Here is a 23598-nt window from a genome sequence, read left to right on the forward strand (position 1 = left end):
CTAAGTATCCACACCTGTGATCGTCTCCTCACCAAGAAGGGGGGAGAGAAGCATTGAGCCTGGTTTATAAAATATGCCTCATGAGATCCCCCAACAGAAGGGCCTTCAAGATTCCACCTATTGGAGAAATGAAAGAGGGGTGCGTTTGTGTGTGTACGTGTGTTTATATGCGAGTTCCCCTTCCACAACACTTGACCTTGGAACCATGGTCCTCTCCCACCTTCCCTTCTGCAGTGCCTCTCCTTCCTTGAGTCTTCTTGATATACCATAAGCACGGTCACCTCATAAGAAAGCCACCTGCTGCACTAAATCTCATTTAGCTTCTGAATTGCCAGTACAATATTCCTGTGGAATTCCAGAGCTCTGGAAGCCTACACTTCCGCCCCTCATACCATGTGCCCCAGCTAGGCCAGTATGGGTGCCCAAGTTACCCATAATGGGTAGGGAGAGTAGTTTTATTGGCTTAATAAACTCCATGTTGATATGTGGTATAGTTTCCTTTTGATACTTTTTTTTTATTATGATATGTTATGTCCTTTTGATACTTTTTTAATGTTAGATCCCATCAAGGTGATACACTCATGCCAAGGGAAGGAGGACCTGTCCAATTTATCTGTAATTCTCCTTGTTTTCCAAGAGCCACCCCGAAATACGCTTAAGAGTCTATTATAACTATTGTCTAGCTCTCCCCTATTTACTTTCCAGCATAAATGCTTTGTTTACAGACCCTGTCATCAGGGCTTCAGAATCTATGCTCCTCCCTTTTGATCCCTATGAGTCTTTGACATACTCACTAAAAAAGGTATGAAAAGATATATGGATATTCTGGAATTGAGTAAGATGGAGTCAGTCTACTCCATCCTGTCCACCACACTGAATACAGTTAGTTATAAAACCTAGGTGAAATATACGTAATAGCTATTTGAAGACCCTGGAAAGTATATAGTAGGAGGCAGACTAGAAAAGTATGAGAATTTGAAGTACCACCGAACTGGTATTTTCCTCCCTCCAGTACCCCCTAACCTAGACTCAATGCAGCCAAAACCCAGAGTGGGCATCTGTGCTGACAGAGAGGGGACCTAGAGAAGCCCTCTAGTACCGTGTGGGGAGCAGGAGCAGGGTCTCTAACGCTCAGACTGATCAAGGGGAAATCTGCCCTCTCTTGTTCTTTTCTCCATGTCCTTGTACCCTGTAAGCAATCCTGTGATAGCAGCAGGGGTAGGAGCAACAGTAACAACAGGGATCCATAGGAAACTTGAAATGTTGAGGGAAAGGAATCTATCTCTCTGAGTGAAGGAACTATAGTTCTAAGAGGGTGGGATGAATCTCTGTTGCTTCTTTCTTCCTCTCTATCTTTCTACTGCATGACCCCAAATAAAGGTGCAGATGTAAAAAGTGTGAGGCAAAGAAGAATTAAGCAAAGAACCAGCTTTCTGGCCAGAGGAACAAAAAGGGAGCCATGGGAAAGTACTAGGCAGAGATCTGAGAAGAAGGAGCTCAGGAAAGTGACCATATGAAGAAGGCTATGAGATCCTGAGCTCACCACCAAACTGAATATGCACGGGTCTGACCTTAAATAGTGTACCATAGCCTTTCAGATCTGAACTGTAGGATAGACCACCACCCAAAGTCCAAGACCAGCCACATGGGACAATCTAAATAGCACCATGGATTTCTTATCAGAAACCATGGAGGCCATCTGGTAGTGACACAGTGTTTTTTTTAAAGTTGAAAGAAAAGAGCCATTAGCCCAGAATTCTAGATCCAGTAAAAATATCCATCAGAAATGAAGGTCAGTGAAGACATTCTCAAATGGAAAAAAAAAAGTTTTTTTATCAGTAGACCTACTCTAAAAGAATTGCTAAAGGAAATTTTTCTAACAAAAAGGAAATGATACCAGATGGAAACTTGGGATAAGAAGAGATATAAAGGAAGAGTAACAGAAATGGTAAATATCTGGCTACATAGAATAGATAGTCTGACATTTGGGAGAAATAACATCATCTAATATGATTCAGCGTATGTAGATGAAGTGCATAAGATAACTACAACATAAAGGGAGGGAGGATATAGGAAATTGGATGGAATAAACTTTCTACATTCCACTTGAAGCGGTAAAATATTCTAAGTAGGCCCTGAAATGATAAATTTTTGTATTATAATCCATAGAGTGATTACTAAGCATTAAACAAGGAACTGTAGTAAATAAAAACACAATAGATAAATTAAAATGAAATACTTTCTAAATTAAATAAGATGAAATAAACAACCCAAAAGAAAGCAGGATAAAAGAAGTAGGAACAACAACAAAAAACAAAGAATGAAGAATAAAAAAAACCAGAAAACAGATGGTAAAACGGTACACCCAAATCCAAACATATAATTACATTAAATGTAAGTGGTCTAAACATACCAACTAAAAGAGATTGTCAGAATGAATTTTTTTGATGACTTAACTATATGCTGTTCACAAAGTATTCACTTAAAATATGTTGATATAAGTAGGCTCAAAGTAAAACTGTGGAAAATGATATACCACACAAACATTAATGAAAAGAAAGACAAAGTGATTATATTTATATAAAATAAATTTCAGAGCAAAGAAAATTACCAAGAATAAAGAGTGACATTACATAATGATAGTCAATTTATCAAGAACACATAACAACTCTAAATGTGTTTACACCTAACAACAGAGCTTCAAATGCATGAAGCACAACCTAAAGAATTGCAATGAGTTGAATATGCTTATCTCAGTAATAGAACTAGTGGATAGAAAATTCAGAAGGGTTTAGAAGAACTGAAAAATACAATCAACCAACAGGATCTGCTTGACACTTATAGAGCACTCCACCTGACGATAGCAGAATACACACTGTTTTCAAGTACCCATTGAACATTCACTAGCCAAATCCTGCTTCATAAAATAAATGTAAAGAAGTCTAAATGAACTGAAATTAAATTGCAAACAGAAAGATGGCAAGAACAATATCTCTAAAACTTGGAAATTAACAGTATGGCTTCTAAGTAATTCAAAGTTTAAAGAGGAAGTCTCAAGGAATTTTAGAAAATATTTTGAACTGAACAAAACTAAAAATACAACATATCAAAATTAGTGGGTTGCAGCTAAAGCAGTGCTTAGAGGAAAACAGCAGAGCAAAATAAATTCGAAGCAAAACAGAAGAATGAAAATTTTAATATAAAAGCAGAAATCAATAAGATTGAAAACAGAAAAATAATAGAGAAAAACCAAAAGGTGATTTTAAAAAATCAATAAAAATGGTAAGCCTTTTGCAAGAATGACCAAAAAGAAGACACAAATTACCAATAGCAGGAATAAAAAAGGAGATATTTTATGCATTCTTCAGATATTAAAGGGGCCAAAGGGAATACTATAAACAACTGTATCCACATAAATTTGACAACTTAGATGAGAAGTACCCATTACTCAAAAACCATAAGCTACCAGAACTCCTACAAGATGAAATAGAAAGCCTGAAGTGTCCCAAATAAAGAAATTGAATTTGTAGTTTAAAATCTTCTGAAAAAGAAATCTCAGACCCAGATGTTTCCACTAATGAATTCTGCCAAATATTAAAAGAAAAAATATCACTAATTCCACACAATCCTTTCCAGAAAGTTAAGGAAATACTTCCCAACTTATTTTCTGAGACCAGCATTACCCGGGGGGGGGGGGGGGGGGGGGGCGAGTACAAGAAAAGAAAACTACAGACAAATATCCTTCATGACACAAATGTAAAAATCCTCAACAAAACATTAGCAAGTATATATGTGTGTGTGATATATACATACGTCATATATACATATATGTAAAATACATCATGACCAAGTAGAGCTTTATCCAGGGATTGCCAGGGTGTTCAATATTCAAAAGCCAATCATTGTCATCCATCAAGTTAGGAGGGTAAAGAAGAAAAACCAAAACCATATGATCATATTCAATGAAGCAGAAAAGGGGTTTGACAGGATTCAACTTGTATTTTTGTTATCAACTCTCAGCAAACTAGGAATAGGAGAGAATTTCCTTAACTCGATAAAGGGCATTGACATAAAACATACAGCTGATATACTTACTGGTTAAAGATCGAATGTTCCCCCTAAGATGGGGAATAAGACAAAGATACCTGCTGTCATCACTCCTGTTCAATGTCATACTGCATGTCCTAGCCAAAGCAATAAGACCATAAAAGAAATGAAAGGCATATTGATTGCAAAAAGGAAATAATGCTTCCCTTATTGACAGATGGCATGTTTGTATATATAGAACATCCCAAGAGACTTAGCAAAACAAACAAATAAAAAACTCCTATAATAATAAGTGAATTTGGCAAGGTCACAGGATACAAGGCCAACACACAAATCAATCATCCTTCTGTAGGCCAACAGTGAACTATTAGAAATTGACATTAAAAACACAATGCCACTTGTAATCAATCCAAAAGAATGAAATACTTAGGTATAAATCTAATTAAACATATGCGAGATACCTACGTGAAAATTGCAAAATGCTCATAGTAAAACTCAGTGAAGACCTAAATAAATGGAAAGAGGTATTGTGTTTATGACTGGAAGACTCAACAGAATAAAGATACCAAATTTTCCCAAATTGGTCCATAGATTTAAAGCAATTCCAATCAAAATCCCAGCAGAACTCCTTGTAGATATTCACGAGTTGATTGTAAAAGGTCATGGAAAGGCAGAGAAACCAAAATAGTCCAGATGATTTTGAAAAAGAGGAATAAAGTTGGAGGAATCACATTGTCTGATTTTAGGTATTATTATAAAGCTGCAGTATTTGAGACAGCACAGTATTGGCGGAGGAGTAGGTCCACAGGCCAATTAGAATAGAGAATCAAGAACCCAGAAATGGACCCACCTACATATGACCAACTGATTTTTGACAAAGGTTCAAAGGTAATCCCATGTAGAAATGTCTTTTGTTAAATGGAGTTGGAACAATTGGACAACCACATACAAATAGGCGTCAACCTAAACCTTACATATTATAAAAATAACTAGTTCAAAGTGGATCGTGAAATGTAAAATGAGTAGAACTCCTGGAAGAAAACACAGGAGAAAATCTCTGTGGCCTGCGGCTGGGCAGAGGGCGCCCAGACCTGACACCAAAGCACAATCAACAAAAGGAAAAAATTGCTAACCTGGACTTCATCACAACGAGAAACTTTGGCTCTGTGAAAGACACTGTTAAGAGAATACAAAGACGAGCTGTGAGAAAATATTGACGAATCATACGTTGGACAAAGGACTTGTGTCAGAATATGGAAGGGACGCTCAACACTCAACAGTAAGGAAACAAAACGCCCGATTTAAAAATGGGCAAAAAACATGAACAGATGCTTCACCAAAGAAGATATACAGATGGCAAAAAAAAAGAACATCATTAGCCATTAGATAAATGCAAATTTAAGCCCCAACGAGATGATACTGCGTATCTCTTAGATTAGTTAAGATTAAAAGTACTGACAATACTGACTCCCCTTGCGGATGTGGGACATCTGGATCACTCCTACATGGCTGGTGAGGACGTAGGATAGTAAAGCCACTCTGGAAAACAACTTGGCAGTCTCTTATGAAGTTGAATGTACGTTTTCCATAGGACCCATGTTTACTCATTTCAGAGAGCTGAAAACTTGTGTTCACACACACAAAAAAACCCGTACACAAATGTTTACAGCAGCTCTATTCATAACCACCAGAAAAATGAGGAACAACCTGAATTTCCTTCGCAGATGAATGGATAAACCAGCTGTGGGACACCCACACGATAGAAAACCTGTGCTCGGCACTACGAAGGGGCTAGGTACGGATAGGCACAGCGACCTGAATCAATCTCGAAGGTACCCTGTGGGTAGAAGAAGCCAGGCTCGGGGGCTATGTGCTGTATGGTTGTATTTCTGTGATATTCTCCGAAAGAGAGCATGGTGATGGAGAATAGGACAGGGGTTGCCTGCACTTACAGGTGTGGAGAGAATGACGGAGCTTTAGAGAGAATTCTTCTTGGTTGTGATCATGGTTACATGAATTTATACACATGTGAAAATGTATAGAACTGTACCCAAAAGAAAAAAGTCAAGTTTTCCGTGTGTTCATTTTGAGAGTAAAAATGTTAAAGGTATATATCATCAGCACTACTTTTCCTTAGACAAATGAAATTCAGGTGAGGCCCCTCTGCCTCTCATCCCCACTTTCCCCCCTGTGCTTCTCACAGGGGGGTTGGTTAGTACTGAGCTGGGGAGCACAGCCCGTAGCCTTGCAGGACACCGTGGTACCGTGCCCGACCACCCTCACCTCTCCTCCAGTCTCTGCTCACTTCTCCCTGAGCTGGGTCCCTCTCCCCTGTCTCCTGATGTCCTCACCTTTTCCCTCCCCCAGACTGCCCATCAGTACCCTGTCCCGGACTTATCCGAAAGCTGAGACCAGATCGCGTGTACTGGCATTCGAGACTCTGTGGTTGGCCTCGCTCTTTTTGTCCTCTCTCTCTCTCTCACTTTATTCCCCACATGTCCCCAGCTGTCCTGTCAAAGCTGACCACTCGGTCTTCCTTGGTTGTCTCCCCATCACTGCCCACCCACCCCTCCAAGCCACCTCGCATCAGCCCCTCTCCTGAGGGCTTCCCTGACCCCCTCACATGGCTGATCTCCTTCCCCTGTGAACTCCTTTGGCAATTTGTCTAAACTTGTCACCTATCCCTTATCACATCGCACCTGATGTGTGAAGAGCATCTCTTCCTCTAGACTCCACGCTTTTTTTAGTCGGCTGATTTTAGTTGATTTTCTGCAGTATTCTTCCCTGAACATAAATACCATCACCCTATTAGCATGCAATGCCATTTTTCTGCAGAATATGTTTAGTTTCTGCACTATAACAAGCAGCCAGAATTTGTCACTCTTCGTCCTGTGCTCCCAGAGCACTGGTGCATAGCTCCTTGACAGATACCTTCACGATGGTTCTGGAGGGAGCTGTGGGAGACAGGAGAGCGCGCTGCTTCACAGCACAGGCACCCAAGCCAGCCAGCTCCACCATTTCCTAGTCACGTGACTTCAGTGAGTCATACAACGTCTCAGTGCCTCAGCTGCTTCATCTGTGAAATGGGAATTATAGTATCTATCTTAAGGGGTCATTGCAAGGATAAAAGTAATTAATATATGTAAAGCATTTAAAATAATGCCTGTTACATAGCAAGTGCCCAACAAATGTGTCTATGTAACCATTGTCCCTTGAGGGACACCAGAAAAGATCACCGGGGGCTTTTTGAGCCCTGCGTTCAAAACCAAAGGGTCAGGTTTGTATCAATGTGTATTTAGTGCACGCGTGCACACACACACACACACACACCCCTTCCCTTCCAGCCCTCCTCTCTCTCTCTCCCCCACCTCTTCAATTCAATAAGAAGAAGACAAACAACCCGATTGAAAAATGGGCAGAAGATTTGAGTAGACATTTTACAAAAGAAAATATATGAAACAACATGAAGCCTGTGAAGGGGTGGCCCACGTCATTAGTCATCAGAAAAATGCAAATTAAAACCACAATGAGGAAACATTGCGTGCCTACAGTGAGAAGACACTAACAGTACCACGTGTGGACAACCACGTGGAGGAACACAAACCCTTGGAGACTGCTGGTGGACACGCAGACACGGTCCAGCCACTTGGCGCAACATGGCGGTATCTAATCACAGTGAACATACATTTAGACTATGAATCCTCAATTTCACACCCATGTATTTACCCAGGAGAAAGGTGTGCCTGTGTCTACACAGAGACATGGGTGTAAATACTCAGAACAGTATTATTCTCAATAATTCCCCCTGAACTGGAAACAACCCAAAGGAATACTAGTCAGCCGTCAAAAGGAATATTAATGTACACAACAACATGGAGGAATCTCGAAAACTTAATGCTAACTGTACGTTCAGGACTATATGCTGTCTGATTCTATTTCTATGAAATTCTAAAAACGGCAAAACTAAAGTGACAGCGGATTAGTGATTTCCTGTGGCTGTCATCGAGGGGAGATCAACCACGAAGACGCAGGACAACACCTGCCAGGACGAGGGAACTGGTTCGTCTCTGGGTTTTGGTGGTGGTTACACAATTACCAAAAGTCATCAAACTGTACACTTAAAATGGATGGATTTTATTGAATGTAAATAATGACGTAAAAGAAAAAATCAAACCAGAGGCTGATGAAGTGTCTTTCAGCTGGTTGTCCCAGTGCCTTACGCGTGGTGTCTCGGGGCCTGCCAAGATGACCTCCTTGTTGGAAATAAGGTCATTCGAGGCTCATTTTCTTTCTCTTGCCTCTGAGCTGCAGTTCCAGCTGACATTGACCGATTTCCAGTGGGCACCATAGTGTGTCCCAGGCGGAGGCTGACGGAAACAAGCTTGTGTTTCTGTCACTAATGATATAAGCCTTCATCGTAGTCTCTGCCAGCCCATGTTGGTTGTCATTACACCCATTGAAGAAGAGAACAGAGTAATAATGAGCTGGGTGTTTTCGGCTCACAAATAATTTATAATGGGCAAACTAGGACAGGAACAGGGCTTTTTTTGGCTAAGGAGGCTGCATGTCACTCTTTAAAATCTAGGCCAAAAAATTATTTATAATGCATAGACAGTCACTCAGAAAGTTAAAAGGCTCCTTTCTTCTCTCCCGTGTGTTTGAACATTATGCTTTTTACCCTAGACTCGCAGTAGGCACCTTGGCATCTTCCTTGGACGCCGGCGTCAGTCCATGACTCTGAGAGCACGTATATGAGGGTGGTTACTTGGCGAGGAATGAGGCCTTCGTAGAAACCCCTTAAGGGTAGTCAGGTCCTCCCCCAAATCCAAGAAGGTTAGGAACGAGGGGAAAGTGAGGAAGAGGAGATCCTTACGGACGGGCAGTGATCCCACACTGTGGGCAAGCTTTGAAGAACTGCCTCAGGTGTTATCAGGAAGGAACCCAAACCGAGATACAATCAGCAAAGGATGGCTTGTCAACAGGTGTGTTGACATAAAGACAGGTCACGTGTCCTTAGCAGAGGCAAGCAGAGTGGTTGTGGCCCCTGTGGCATCTAAGAAGAGGATACTTGCATTGCATCCCTGTGTTTGCAGGGCTGTTTGGGGAAGCAGAATCTTTACTGACACTGATAACCTGTAGTTTCGGATACCTACCCCAAGGGAGGTGAGGCCCTCTCAAGGGAATTTGCTGAGTTGTCACAAGCCACACATGTTGGCCGATAGCCTCCTGATAAGCAATCGGCTGCCCTGGGCACCTTGATGCCAGGCCCCGGGGTCCCTAGAGCAGCAGGGAGACCCGTTCGCCAGGCCCCGCAGCTCTGGCTCCTGCTCTCTCAGCGAGCTGGCTGTGGAACTAGTCCGTCCTGGATGAAATGAGGGAGGCGGGTCAACTCTGATCGCCTTTGACTAAGGTGACTATTGCTACGGGGCTAGTCCCGTGGGGCAGAGAGCCAGCCCCTGGTCTGTGGTGTGTCATTAAAAGTCAAGACCTCTAGAGTGGTGCTGCTTCCCTGACCTCCTCAGGGTGAGGGCAGGCTCCTGCGACACATGCTGCTTGTTTGGCTATCTAGCAGAACGGTTCCTGTAGCCGTGCTTTCCTCTCCCAGTTCCCGAGGATCCCAGGCTTCCTCAGAGGTCCCCTGCCTCCAAGCCGAGCAGCTCGACTTTGACTCTGTGTAGATGTGCGGTGTAGTGTGTCATTTTTTTAAACAGACTATTTTCTTTTACAGTAGTTGTAGGTTCACCGAAAAACAGAGCAGAAGGTACAGAGATTTCCCATACATCCCCTGTCCCTATGTACGGACAGCTCCCTGTTAGCAACAAGCCCCAGTGGATACAATGGAGGAGCCTACAGTGACACGCCGTTATCCCCCGGAGTCCAGAGTTCACATTAGCACTCACTCTTGGTGTTGTACATTCTATGAGTTTGGACAAATGTAAAATGACGTGGATGCACCATTATAATACACGGAGGAGTTTCACTGCCCTAAAAATCCTCTGTACCCCGCCTGTTCATCCGTCCCCACCTCGGTCCCTGGCAGCCGCTGATCTTTTCACTGTCTCCATAGTTTTGCCTTTTCCAGAATGTCATATAGTTGGAATCATGCAGTATGTAGCCTTTTCAGATTGGCTGCTTCCACCTAGTAATATGCATTAAGGGCTCCTCGTGTCATCTTCAAAAGGGTTCATCTGCTCTAAGCAGCTTGACAGCCATACACATTCTCTGTCATACGTTGGCCCCGGGTCGAGCACGGCTTGCAGACATTTTTGTGTGGGGGGTTGTGACTCGTCTCCCCACAGGATGATGAGCTCTGGGACAGAAGCCAGGACATATGCCCTGTGTGGCATGGCTCTCTGCCAGACACTCAGGGTACCTGGTTTCCCCTTGTAACTTGATGCTGAGGGCTGGGCGCTCTGGGCTGGAGGGGACATGGTTAGAGCCTAAGGGAGGGCTATCAGCGCAAAGCCCTGTGGGCTGCAGCCATGTACAGAGCATGTCATTTGCTCTCTGAAGTTTAAAGCTCCATGAAGTCAGAGTGAGCAGCGTCTGGCAACAGAGCTAATCTGTGTAAGATTTTGCATCTGAGTCAGAACTTACTTATTAACGCTGTCTGTCTTTGTGGCCAAGAGTCTGGCAAAACATTTTTCTGTCCCCATTATCCAACTCTGAAATGTGGCGAATGTTACTTTCCCTGAAAGAGTTCTGATAAGATGATTACAACAGAACACACTCTGATAGAAAATACCTCTATTTCATAATAAAGCCCTTATGAAGTGGAATGTTCCAGTAACCTGTGTGTTCTGTGTTTACAGAGCTTCTCGAAACAAGTCTGAGAAGAAGCGTCGGGACCAGTTCAATGTTCTCATCAAAGAGCTTAGCTCCATGCTCCCTGGCAACACACGGAAAATGGACAAAACCACCGTGCTGGAAAAGGTCATTGGATTTTTGCAGAAACACAATGGTAAAGGTTACGTTTCTCTCCATTTTTATTCCATTCCTGTCCTTTTCATTTGGCGATGACTTGACCAAGCTGGTGTTCTGCTTGGTTCTCTCTTTCCAACAAAGCCAATCTCATCAGTCACAGGCTTCCTCTTCAAAGGCTCTCCACCCTCTTTAACATCCCACCTCCAGCAGGTTTGGGAAAGGATACTCACCTCCCAGATTGTTTTATTAGCCAGAGGAGAGAATCCAGAGCCGCCTCACAGGTAGCACCCAGCCTAAGTGGAGTGGCATTAACAGTGGGAGTATCTTGATGAGAAATGTCTGCAGCAAGCATTTTTCATTCAGTTCTGAAGAGAGGCAATGCCCAAGAACTCATTTGCCACTGGACCGGAGTGGACTGGTTTCTCCCACCACCTCCGCCAGGCCCCTGAACTCTTTGGCCTTCTGAGCCACACCATGGGAGAAATAAATTGAAAATCAGTAGTTTACTTACTGTCAAATCCATTTTTTTAATTGAGATATAATTCATGTGCCATAAAATTCGGCATTTTAAAGTGTATAATTCAGTGGTCTTAGTATATCCAAAAGGCTGTGCCACCGTTAACACTAATTTTATCATCCCATAAACCGGTCACTCCCATTTCCCCTCCCTCCAGATCCTGACAACCGCTCCACTACTTTCTGTCCGTCTAGATTTGCGTGCTCTAGGCATTTCATACAACTGGAACCATCCGATATGTGGTCTTTGGTTTCTGGCTTCTTTCACTTCGCATCTGTATTTTAGCAAGTACTTGTGTTTCAGTCCACATTACGGCCAACCGTATCTATTGTATGGCTATACCACATTTTGCTTAGCCGTATACCAGTTGATGGCTTTTGGGTTGTTTCCACTCTTCAGCCGTTATGAACAATGCTGCTGTGGACCTTCATGCACAGTTCTTTGTCTAGGTCTGTATTTTCAGTTCTCTCGGATATATATGTAGGATTAGAATTGCTGGGTCCAGTGGTAACTTAAGTTCAACTTTTTGAGGAGCTGCCAAACTGGTTTCTGCAGTGGCTGGACAGTTTTATACTCCCAGCAGCAGTATATGTGGATTTCAATTTCTCATCCCCACTTACCACTTGTATTGTCTGGTTGAATGTGTGCGTGTGGCGTTTATTACAGCTTTCCTAGGGAGTATGAAGCAATATCTCATTATGGTTTTGATTTGCATTTCCCGCCATATGAATGATGTTCAGCTTTTCATGAACTTATTGGCCATTTGTACATCGTCTTTAGAGAAATGTCTATTCAAATCCTTTGTCCATTGTTTAATTGGATTATTTATCTTTTTGTTATTGAGTTGTAAGAGTTCTTCGTATATTCTGGATACTAGACCCTCATCAGATATATAAAATTTGCAAATATTTCCCCCATTCTGTGGGTTGCCTTTCACTGTTTACTGATGTCCTTTGAAACACAAAAGTTTCTAAGCTTGAAGTCCAATTATCTTTTTTTATTGTTGTTTTGTTTGTCTTAGGTATCTTATCTAAGAAACCATTGTCTAATCTAAGGATATGAACATTTACATCATTCATGTTTTCTTCTAAGAGTTTTATAGTTTTAAGCCATAGATTAAGCATCAAGCATATAAGCTACAGGGTGAGCATTTAGGTATTTGATCCGTTTTGCGTTATTTTTTGTATATAGAGTAAGGTAGGGAGTTGAAATTCATTCTTTTGCATGTGGCTATCCAGTGATCCCAGCATTTCTTTCTTTTTTAAAACTTTTTAATTCTTAAAGAAAATATACAAATAGTAACTATACAGTTGAATTACTTATCACACTGTATATTAGTAAACACAGCTGGGAAACCAACACCCAGGTCAATAAATATAAGCTTCCCCGATAAATGCTCCTTCCTTCCGATTACCTCTGCTTTCCCTAGAAGTACTCTCTATTTTGATTTCTAATACTAGAGTTTCCCTATTGGGACCTTATTCAGATGGAATCACAGATTATAAGCACGATGTTTATGAGGTTAATCTGGGTTCTTCTAGTGATGTGGCTGGTTCATTTTCATTGGTATATAGTATTTCATTATATGAAGTTACCTCTTGAATCTATCCTTGAACTTACGTCTTTCTCAAATAACCCACTCACCCTTTTTACGTTTTTCCTTTAAACCCTCTTACCTCTTAGCACTGACCACCCTGCCCTGCTGCTCACCCGTGGATGGTACTAAAAAAAAAAAAATTGGAGAAGAGTTAAGAGGGTTCTGTAGATATTAACAAGCAAGAAGAGCAGAATTCTTCTTTTTTTTCCTTCACCATGACACCAAACATAATAAAGTCAGAAATGTCAGGTTATTGAGGAGATAATTACGATTCTTCTGTGCTTACAGTGATGCTTCTCTTTCATGGAACGTTTTCCTAGACAAGATGATTTCATGGAAGAGGGCACAGCTAGGACATTAGAAAGTTTCATTATACTTGCTGTTCTTTTATTATTTCTTTAATAATTGTATATACCTATTAAAAAGATGACAGTAATGATATATCCTCCTTCTTTTTCTTCCAAAGCTGCCCAGGGGAGTGTAAAGAATATGTTAATTGCTTTTGTTAAAAGTCAAGGAAGAACAATCAAGCAGGATTGGAATAAAGCATTGCAGCAGTTTTCGATTGCCTTAATAATTTAATCAGAATGGTTATGTTTCCTAAATAATGATTTGGCCAAGTGAAAAAGCAGGTTGGTTCGATTACCAAGATATTTTGCACAAATTACTCAAACTAGGTCAGTCCACTGAGAAGCAGGACAGCTGTTAAATAGGACAGCTGGGATCAAGTTCATCAGTGTGACATTTATGCTGGGCTCTGTCCGCTGCAGAATCGCAGAATTGTCAAATTGGGACCTGGGAAGGATCAGTCAGCAGAAATGCAGCCTCCTCACACCAGGAGCGCCCATCTTCATCTCATCTTTTTTATAGGAGGAAGGCCTACTTTGCACAGCCCCCTTAAAGGCAACTCTGATCACCTGAGGATCTCACTCACCCTCTGTGATTTTATATTTCAAAGAAAGCAGAAAATTCATGGTTGATTTTATGGAGAAATACAGTAGTTGGACCAAAATTTTGATTAAATCAAAAAATAAAAGCAAACAATAACTTTAGTTATAATCCAAATAGACATGAACTCCACAAGCATCCACAGTAGGGCCAAGAACAACACAGTCAGCATGTATTCAGGGCTCACCGTGAGCCAGGCAGGCATTGTTCTAAGGACTCTTGTATGGGAACGCACGTGAGCTTCACAGCAGCTCCTCTGAGTTAGTATCATTTCACAGATGAGCCAACCAAGGCACAGAGATGTTTGGCCACTCACCCAAGTCAGACAGCCAGGGTGGTGAGGAATCTATACAAGGCAGTCTGCCTCCAGATCCCAAGTTTTTAATAGGACACCACGCTGTTTTTCCACAAGGCATCATTCACGGAGCTCTTGAGGATATTTGTATCACAACTGCGCTCTAGCTGCCCATTAGTGTAGCCATTTAGCCTACGGGACCTCCATCTTGGCCACCCATTAGAATCACCTGAAGAGGTTTTAAAATACATATAACTGGGTCACACCTCAGAGACCAATAAATCAGAATATCCAGGGGTGGAGCCCCAGTGGTGAGCTACAGCTGGCTCATCCTGACTTGCAGAAGATGATTGTTAGATTTTCAGGAGTTTTGCAAGCCAGTTGACAGCTTAAAATCAGCCATTATGTGAGTATTTACACTACAGAAATGGGAAAACACTATAAATCAGGGCTTTTTCTTCTCTTTTCTTTTCCTTTTTCTCCATCTCCTTCTCCTCCTCCTTCTTCTTCTCCTTCTTTTCCTTCTCCTTCTCCTCCTTCTCCTTCTTCTTCTTCCTTTTTTTTGTAGGGAGGGAGAGCCTGTTACCAGCACACTACTGGGTGAGGCACAAGCATCTGTATTTTCAAAGCTCCCCCAGGTGATTCCAGTGTGCAGCCAGAGTTAAGAACTGTGGATTTGAGACCCTCAGTTTGTTTCTCATAGTCCATAGTCTCTCATGCTTTATTCCACCTTCTGATTGGATAGACCGGTGATGAGTAGTAAGGAGGGCACGTATTGCATGGTGCACTGGGTGTTATACGCAACTAATGAATCATCGAACTTTACATGGAAACCGGGGATGTACTATATGGTGACTAACATAATGTAATAAAAAAACATTAAAAAAAAAAGAACTGTGGATTTGGACATGTCTTCTGCCTTCATGATTAGGAAGACCACATGATATGTAAGAAAAGATGATTAGGTCTAGGAAGTCATTATAATTCTTTATAATGACTCTTTCCTCAATAATCTTTCAAGCATCCCCATATTCTCATATTGGAAGACAAATCTTGATCCTCTAATGGACACATATTCTTTTTGAAGGAATCCAGATCAAAATGAGAACCTGAGCATGTTTCTTTGGAGATAAATTTTGTGTCATCAGTGTCTGTTGGAAGAGATAAATCCCTAAATTATGTAAATAGCAATGTGTATTGCGTGTCCTTATTCACATCCGCCTAAATGTTACTTCTACAGGACCAGGCTGACCTGCACGCTTTCCTCTTCTTGTGTGAATCTCGAGCCAATATCATGGGAATTTCTTCCAATATCAAATCATAGTCCTCCTTCATGCCACTTCAATTTGTCTGCGTTAGTGGATAGGGGCTGGGGGCGGGAGGAGACGCTGCAACACAAAGAGAAATGTCTCTGGTGGACAGGGTAATATTAACCCGGCTTCATAGAGAGTTTCTGCCCATTTCCCAGGCTTTTCTTTGACCACACATAACCCAAAGACATACGGCTTCTTGTTCACACCTACCAGGAACAACTGGGAGGTGAGCACTCTAGGGCACAACTACGATTTACACTACAGTAGAATTTGGGGTTCAGCTATTAATTGTAATGTTTTTCTTCAAAGAAATGCTTCCAGGTGGTTTTGCTTCCCTTGCTATTTAGAAACTGCTGTCACCACACCTCTTTGCTGACCCTGCCCTGTCACCTGTAGCTTATGAGATTGGTCACATCAAATGCCAGTGGAGACGTGATTATAACCCTAAACTTCGTTTCCCAGTTTAACATTTTTTTACTTGCCTTAAGACATTTTATCTAACATATATATTTTTAATATGCTGTGAAGTGAGCCTGAACTTCCAAGGACTACAATCAAATTGTTGAAATACAGAGTGAATGAAATGGCTGCTCTCAATATTATTACGCTGGTGTTTAGGATGAATCTAAGTCATACTAAAGGATCTAAAGTTACTTACAGAAAAGAAACGGGCCTTTCATTTTCCTCTACCATTAAGTTGAATGAACCACTATCTAAATTCGCTCTGGACTGCTGAGGAGACTCTTCTCCTGGAAAATTAATCTGCAGCTTGATCCTAATGGTCAAAAGAACATTACATGAGTTTATGTGTGGGGAACAGGGCAGAGCATTTATGGCATAAATTTATTAGCATGGCCTTGGTAGATCTCTTTTCTAAGTGGTCAAGCTGTGGCAACCATTCGAGGAAATGAGAGTTTCACCCTCTCGTCCTTGCCTCGGCTGGCACCCCAGAATGAACCCTGGTCCAGAACTGTGTGCAGCACCCTCCCTCTGCTTCCCAGGATGCATTTCACCTTGTGCAGCCTCTGGCCACCGTGGCGGCAACAGCTCGTCCTTTCAAAATCTTGGAGGAAGAAACCATCCCAGTAGCACCAAGAAAATAATCCCTAAAGAAACCTCTTACTACATAAAAAGGAGCAAAATGTTGGTGTAGATGGAAGATCAACTGAAGGAAAAACATATATGTGATACAGCCTTTGAGCTATCTGGAATAATCTTATTGGAGACATTTTAGTAATAAACAAAATACACTTTCAAAAATGCGAAAGAATTCGAGTATTTAAGGAGTCCTGTGTATTCCAGTGACTAGGGAATTGACAAACATGAATACCACCTTCAGTACAAGGTAGTTACAGAAACAAGCAAATTATAGATCAGTCCAGAAAAGGTTTGAGAAGAATATTCTGGCTTTAAAAGCAACTAAGGAACATGTATTTGTCTGACCCGTTGTACTTCAGTACGTGGAAATGCTGGAAAATAGAATGACATTCTGCAGGACATTCTGCATAGACACGGGAGGTTATTTACTCCAAGCCTAAAATGTGTCTGGAATTTTGAAAATCCCAGATCTCTAAAGTGTTCTGCTTTGCCTTGACCATGAAGAGGCAGCTTAGGACCGTGTCCCGCCACCAGCCCGGTCTTTGTTCCCATTGCCTTGATAGGTGGCGACTGCCTAACTCCCAAGTGCTGACTGTGGGCTTCGTCGTGTCGAAATTCAAGGGCATTGTGCTCCTGCTACTGGCAGGCACTACAGCCCCACGGAGGGTGGAGGACTCTTCTCCTGAAGCCTCATTAAAAGGGTGTGAAAACATCCAGAGACGCCTTTAAGCCCATTACATCCAAAGTTCTTAGTCCTTGGAAATCAGCCTAACCTACTTGCTTATCCTGGCTTCTTTAATTAAACACCGCAGAAGTTGACGCAAAATTACATAGAAATAAGTGGGCTTCATTTGTTAATTCTAATCCCAAGGTGCCTTTGACTATAACCGTTTATTTATGTTTTTTGGTTTTTTTTAGAAGTCTCAGCGCAAACGGAAATCTGTGATATTCAGCAGGACTGGAAGCCTTCATTCCTCAGTAATGAAGAATTCACCCAGCTGATGTTGGAGGTGAAATGCACTTTCAAATTAGCTTAATTGGTTGCAAATCAAAATGTAGCTGCTTGTTCCAGATAAGACCCTGTGCTCAAGTAAACAGCTGTCCTTGACCCTGTGGAAAGAGGTCTTGAAACAGACACCCCTCGAAGCCCTGCATGCTATTGCTTATTTTTTGGCTACTGAGTTTGGCAGTATAAGCAAGAATCCCAAAACTGGATGTGAGTGTGTGCAGGGAGAGCCCGCTCATGGTCTCCCAACTAGAGGACACCCAGTGGGGACCCAGGAGGGACAAGGGTGCAGGTAGGTAGAAGGAGGGGAAAGAGGGAGGAAAAAGCGCATCTCTGCACTGTCTTTGTGGCTCAGAGTCTCCTCTTTAGCATGCAATGACTATATGATTATATGTTTCCCTTAGTAGAACACATTTTGAAAACAAAAGTCTTCTTTTAAAGTTAGGCTTTTAACTTGAGCTCATATTACATCAACATTGCATGTGGGTGTCTACCATAAGTGACCCTGTGCCTCTCCACCCAGCACACGCCCTTTCTGGGCTGAGAAAGATGCTCACATTTCTCCCTCTAGAAAGTTAGGTGCCCACACCCATCTGCAGGGCTGTATTTGTGGAAATCTGGCCGAGCTGGGCCAGTGGCCTTCTTCAGTGTCCTGTGTTTACATTTGGGTGAAACCCATCCGTACAGATGAGGATGAGTGCCTATAAAAACACGTGGCGGGGTGCTCTGACGTCTCAACTGGGGAGTAGGCTGGGAGTGTACGGACATGACAGTGGAAGGAGAGAAGGCTCCAGACACGGACGTCTGGGCCCTTGACTTAGAAGAGGAAACCGAGACAAATGAGTTCAGCGAAAGGAAGTTAGACGCTGGCTACATGTCAGTGGTTCCTGGCAGGGTTTCTGGAGAGTGGCTTCTTTCTATATCTCATCTTAGGTGCGTGTATAAGACTGATGTAAACTTTAATTTACATAGATTAACTATGCAGAAAACAGAAAGTACTGGAGTAAGAAAATGCCAGAATGAAGATGTCCAAATATTATGAAATATAAGCGCATTAATGATCATTTGCATAAAATGAAAGATACTTAAATCTACATGTGAACTATATTTAAAGAAAATACAGAACTTTCTCCAGAAGCAATGCATTTTAAGTATGTTAAATTTAGACCAGCTTGTGAAATATAATGTTGAATTAATGCATCATTATGCTACTTTACATAAACCGGTTTATCTTTTAATTCTTAGGGACAGTAGCTAAAACGCGTAACCCTAGAACACCCAGCCGCTTTTTAAGAGCCTGTAGCACACACTTCTTTCCCCCCGCCCCAACTGAGTTTCAAGATATCCAAAGTGTCTGAGGAAACAAGACTTTTATAAAGTTAAAAATGGATACATATTTGGGCTGAAAGGGAGAACTGAGATTCAAGAGACTGGAATTTCTAGAAAAAGAAGATTTTCGATTTGTATGTATATTCCTTCGGCACATTCCCCGGCTCCCAGTATAGACTCCTTGAAGCAAATTAAAGGACTCATGCCCGATGAGTCCTGTACAACAAGCAGGCCTTCTGGGCAAATGGCAGCTTTGGGGAGCCTGGGAAACCCACCCACTAGGACTCCTGGTTTATCTCTGTTTCAAACTTCTGTTCCAAGCTGCTGCTCTTCAGGAAACACAGACCTGGTGATGAGTAACTGCACCTCCACTGTCTTCTCCCGGATGGCCTGGGCCCCGTGGGGTCCCCACATGACGAAATTGTCACCATTTGCCACTAGGCAACTTCTTACTCCTGTGTGTCCCTTTCCAGCCACAATATCTCCTTTTCTAGAACCGTTTCAGGGACTGTGAGGAAGTCAGACGCCATGTCTTGGTAACCGTGAGGTGTCCGTTTTAAGTCAGGACAGAGCCCGTCAGGCCCCAGGGAGCTGCACCACCAGTGCCCTCTCGACGTGAATCCCTCCTCCATCCCAGACTCTGGGAGTGTGCGCCCATGGTCGTGGGGTTTGAGAGAACAGAAGTGCCGTGGCTGCATACCAGCCAGGCGGGTACGGTGTAAGTGGGCAGAGATGATGGCTACAAGCTTCTCAACACGTTGACTCAGATGAAGGGGCAGCGCTGTTGACTGGCCATTAGGGAGTTCATAGCGTTTCTTCTGAACTGTATTCAGAAAAGCGACAGTGATCTTTTTGCGTAGCCCAGAGGTTGTCCCTGGAAACACAAGAAGCATCAGAATCAGGAATTGGAAGAAAGGGCTGTTATCATTTCCTTCTGGTGTGTGTCAGGTATAAAATGTGGTCCGTGATGGCATTTTTGGCATCCCTGAAGCTGCCATCACAGTCAGCTTTACTTTGCGACTTTGCAGTCAGTCTGCTGAGTCCCTCAGATGGCGCTGATGGAACCCTCCAGAACCCCAGCAAGTGTGCTCCAAGCAGTGACTCAGCACACCTCTTGTGCATGTAATGGGAGATGCCAATAAGCTGATGAAAGTTACCTTCCATCTATAAATACCTTCAGCTTTTTAACACCCACATGCTTTACAAATCCAAGAGGGGCTTGGGCTCACTGAGCAGGAAGATGATTTGGACTGCTTCTCTTTTTCCAGGATGCTGCCCTGCTTTGTGCAAAAAGGTCTAGCTGACGTCCTCAACAGTGCCCCCACCTCTTAACCCCCCCCCTTAGGAGGGCCACAAATAGAAATGAAGAAACCGTTAGGAAAAGAAACAAAAGGTGCCAGGACGTACCTCTGGGTTCACCATGACCCATAAATCTTATTCGGGATTTCTCAACCTCGGCCCTGTTGACGTCTCGGACCTCATCATTCTTTGTTGGGGGCTGTCCTGTGCATTGTAGGACGTTCTAGAGCATCCCTGGCCTCTACCCACTAGATGCCAACAGCACCCACCCCAGTAGTGACCACCAGAAATGTCTGCTGCCATCAGTAGATGTCTCCCAATGAGGGCGGGAGGGGCAAAACTGCCCCCAGTTGAAAACCATGGATGTAACCCAAAAGGATGAGGTCCCCTTAAGAAGCATGCTTTAATATATTTTTCAGTCTTAAATCCTGCAATATGTGAGTATAAAATAATAAATGACCCTAGCGTTCGTTTTCCTGATAAGAGAGCTCTCACTCATCCCGGCACCATGCACTGAGTGGCCCGTTTCCGGTTCCTGTTGCAGTGCACTTAGCTACACCCTCCCGACTGAAAGAATTAATGCCTCTTTGGCCATGCAGACTTCCGGTAACACCCTGAGAGGAGCTAGCTGAGTGCATACAAAATGTTTCCAGAACCTTCTAAGCACGTATTTCAGCGTGGCTTTTTTTTTTTCCCTTAAAGCTGAAAAATTCTCACACTCGAGGAAGATGTTGTTTCCAAGATACAGTCAGTACAAAGTGATAGGTTTACAGTAACCGTCCACCCGAGCATATTACTCCCCCAGACACTCGTTTTCCGGTGAGATGGGCTTGTTTTCCATCTCTTCCGGGCACCCGTACAGCCCGTTGCCAGGATGACCCCACTCACTGCTGAATTACACAGTCTGAATTCTAGAAATCAACTTTCAGATGTGTCTTACGAAAGCATCGTGAGCATCCAGTAAGGAATCTAAAAACAAAACAGAAGTGTCTGTGAGAAAACATGAACGGCCTACATCCTTTCTTGTCTATCAGAAGCACCTAGAGCAGCGTGCCTCACACTCAGCAGACACTCAGCACGTAATGTGAATGTTCCCTACAAGCAGGTCCTTCGGGAGGTAGTCCCGCTGTAGCAATGAATGTAGGCAGAGGTCGACCCTGACCGACGGGGGTTAATGCACCTGTTGGGTCCGATACCTTCCGGTAAACGTTTTCCGCTGAACTCAAAGCGATATTGGGAGTCAGGGGATGGGAACCATAAAATATCACTGACATCTTCTTAATGGTAATTGTGATGTTTCTGATTCAGCCCAACAGGATGTTTACCATTAAAACTACATAGATAATTTCCATGGCTACACTGAGTTTTAGGATACCAAGGGGTGAGATTTTCCAGGGAGCCCTTGAGTGCTTTCGCAAACCCTTTGCCTGGGCTAGACGAATTCTGCGTACGAAACGATCCTGTGTGCAAGGCTGAAAAGTGCGGTGAGGTTATTTGTGGAAATATTCAAAGAATTACAAAATAAAGTCAGTGTCATCACAGGGGATCCTTTGCTTCAGTGACATCCTCCTCCGTAAAAGCGCCACTAAGGAGCCTTCCACTGTTGGATTCTCTGCAGGCCCTGGACGGCTTCATCATCGCAGTGACAACGGACGGCAGCATCCTCTATGTTTCTGACAGTATCACGCCTCTGCTCGGGCATTTGCCGGTAAGTTTCTGCTCTACTGGCCTTTGCCAGGCCACATTATCGTCTTCTCTTGAGAAGCATTCAGGTCTTAGATCAGGGGTGATGTAGATCTGAGGGGGCCCGTGTGTAAGAGGGATAAAGGAGCGTCCTCAACAAGGTGAGGCCAGGATCCCGGGAGACCTTTTAGAGGAAGGGCAGGTGCAGGAATATGCTGTTCTAGAATGAACAAGGCACCAAGATCTCGACATGCCGAGCCCTGGGGGGGGGGGGATGTGGGTGCAGGTCCTCATCCTTCTGTGCCCCAGAAACCACACAGGAGCTGAGCTGATGAGAGAGTCGTAGCACAGTTAGCATATCTTAGAGCCTGGACAGAGGCTGATGTATGCCCTGCAGAGGGAAAAGCCGACCTCCTGGGTCAACTGAGAGCTGGTGGAGGAACGCGCAGCAGATAGATAGAGATGGGACGTGGTTTGGGGACATAGTCTGAGATTGCAAGTAGGTGATGGCACTTAATGCTATTAAAGGATCCATGACAGGGGTGATGGCGGTGGGGGGAGAGTTGAAATATTCTGGGGAGATGTGTTTGGACCAGGGCGGCCTTGGGGAAATGGGGAGGGTGTGGGCAGGAGAACAAGCTCTGCCGTCCCGGGGTGCATGCTGTTTGACAGAAGCCCTCAGAGGTGCTCCTCCCTCCCCTTCTTCCCTCTTTCCCTGCCTTCTTCCCTCTCTGCCTCGCCTCCTCCCTCTCCTCCTCCTCCTCTCTGCCTAAGCCTGGCCGGCGCCCTGGTAACCGCCAGTCAGAAGGACCTGGCTCACCGAGCAGCACGAGCAGCACGTGGCTGGCCGAGGGTCTGCCTCTGGGGATCCCTCAAAGGAGTTTGGCCAGCCTTCCTTTTCCTGCCACCCCATTGTTTATTCCTGCAGACTGTGACTTTGAATGACAGCTCTGCCAGCAGCATCCTGATGGGGATAAAACTTCCTCTCTTCTCTCTCCTCCCCACAAGCCCTGCCAAACCACTTAACCCCACCGCTCCCCGCTCCCAGCACAACCATGGGCGCGTAGCCAACAGATGTGATGAGGAGGGTTACCGCTTCCCCTGGTTACTGTACAAAGGAAATCCTGGCCAGGAAGACGCTGGAGGACAATGGCTGCCTCTCTTTAGCCACACCTGCCAGGGAGTAACGTGGCCTTGCTCCGTGAGCAGCTTGCTTGCTTTGTGGGGATGAGCCCAGCTTTGCTACCAGCCCAAGATTCCATGTTGTCCTGGGTCACACTTTTCCTCAGAAGCTACTCCCCATCACATCGTTTCTGCAAATGACGCTGTGTGGAGATCAGAGCCGCTGTCTGCATTCTTCCTTTGCTGGTCACTGTGTGGTGCATTCCAGAAAAGTAGCTTTTACCTTGCGAGGCAGTTGCCTTTGCACGACCCCGTTGACTGTCTAACCTTTGTGTTTCAGCCCACTCCCTGCACCATCTCCAAGGTGCATGAAGTTTGGGGCGTTCTCTCCCCTCTTGATAGCTGTCAGAGAGGCTGGTT

At 43.6% G+C, this 23598-nt stretch overlaps 1 protein-coding gene across 7 annotated transcripts in view; it reads left to right on the top strand.

The window, feature by feature from the left end:
• Positions 1 to 23598, top strand: part of NPAS2 (neuronal PAS domain protein 2) — a 154527-nt gene that overhangs the window by 80631 nt on the left and 50298 nt on the right. For 6 of the 7 annotated variants that reach the window (XM_040623585.1, XM_040623583.1, XM_040623586.1 and 3 more), the window contains 3 exons: positions 10860 to 11008; positions 17658 to 17749; positions 21992 to 22081. In XM_040623585.1, the coding sequence (XP_040479519.1) occupies positions 10860 to 11008; positions 17658 to 17749; positions 21992 to 22081 (331 nt within the window). Of the gene's footprint in view, positions 1 to 10859; positions 11009 to 17657; positions 17750 to 21915; positions 22082 to 23598 lie in introns of those variants that run through there. The other variant, XM_040623589.1, reaches the window with a different exon arrangement.

Source organism: Ursus maritimus, unplaced genomic scaffold, assembly GCF_017311325.1.
Source record: "Ursus maritimus isolate PB19 unplaced genomic scaffold, ASM1731132v1 scaffold_6, whole genome shotgun sequence".
Lineage (NCBI taxonomy): Eukaryota > Metazoa > Chordata > Mammalia > Carnivora > Ursidae > Ursus > Ursus maritimus.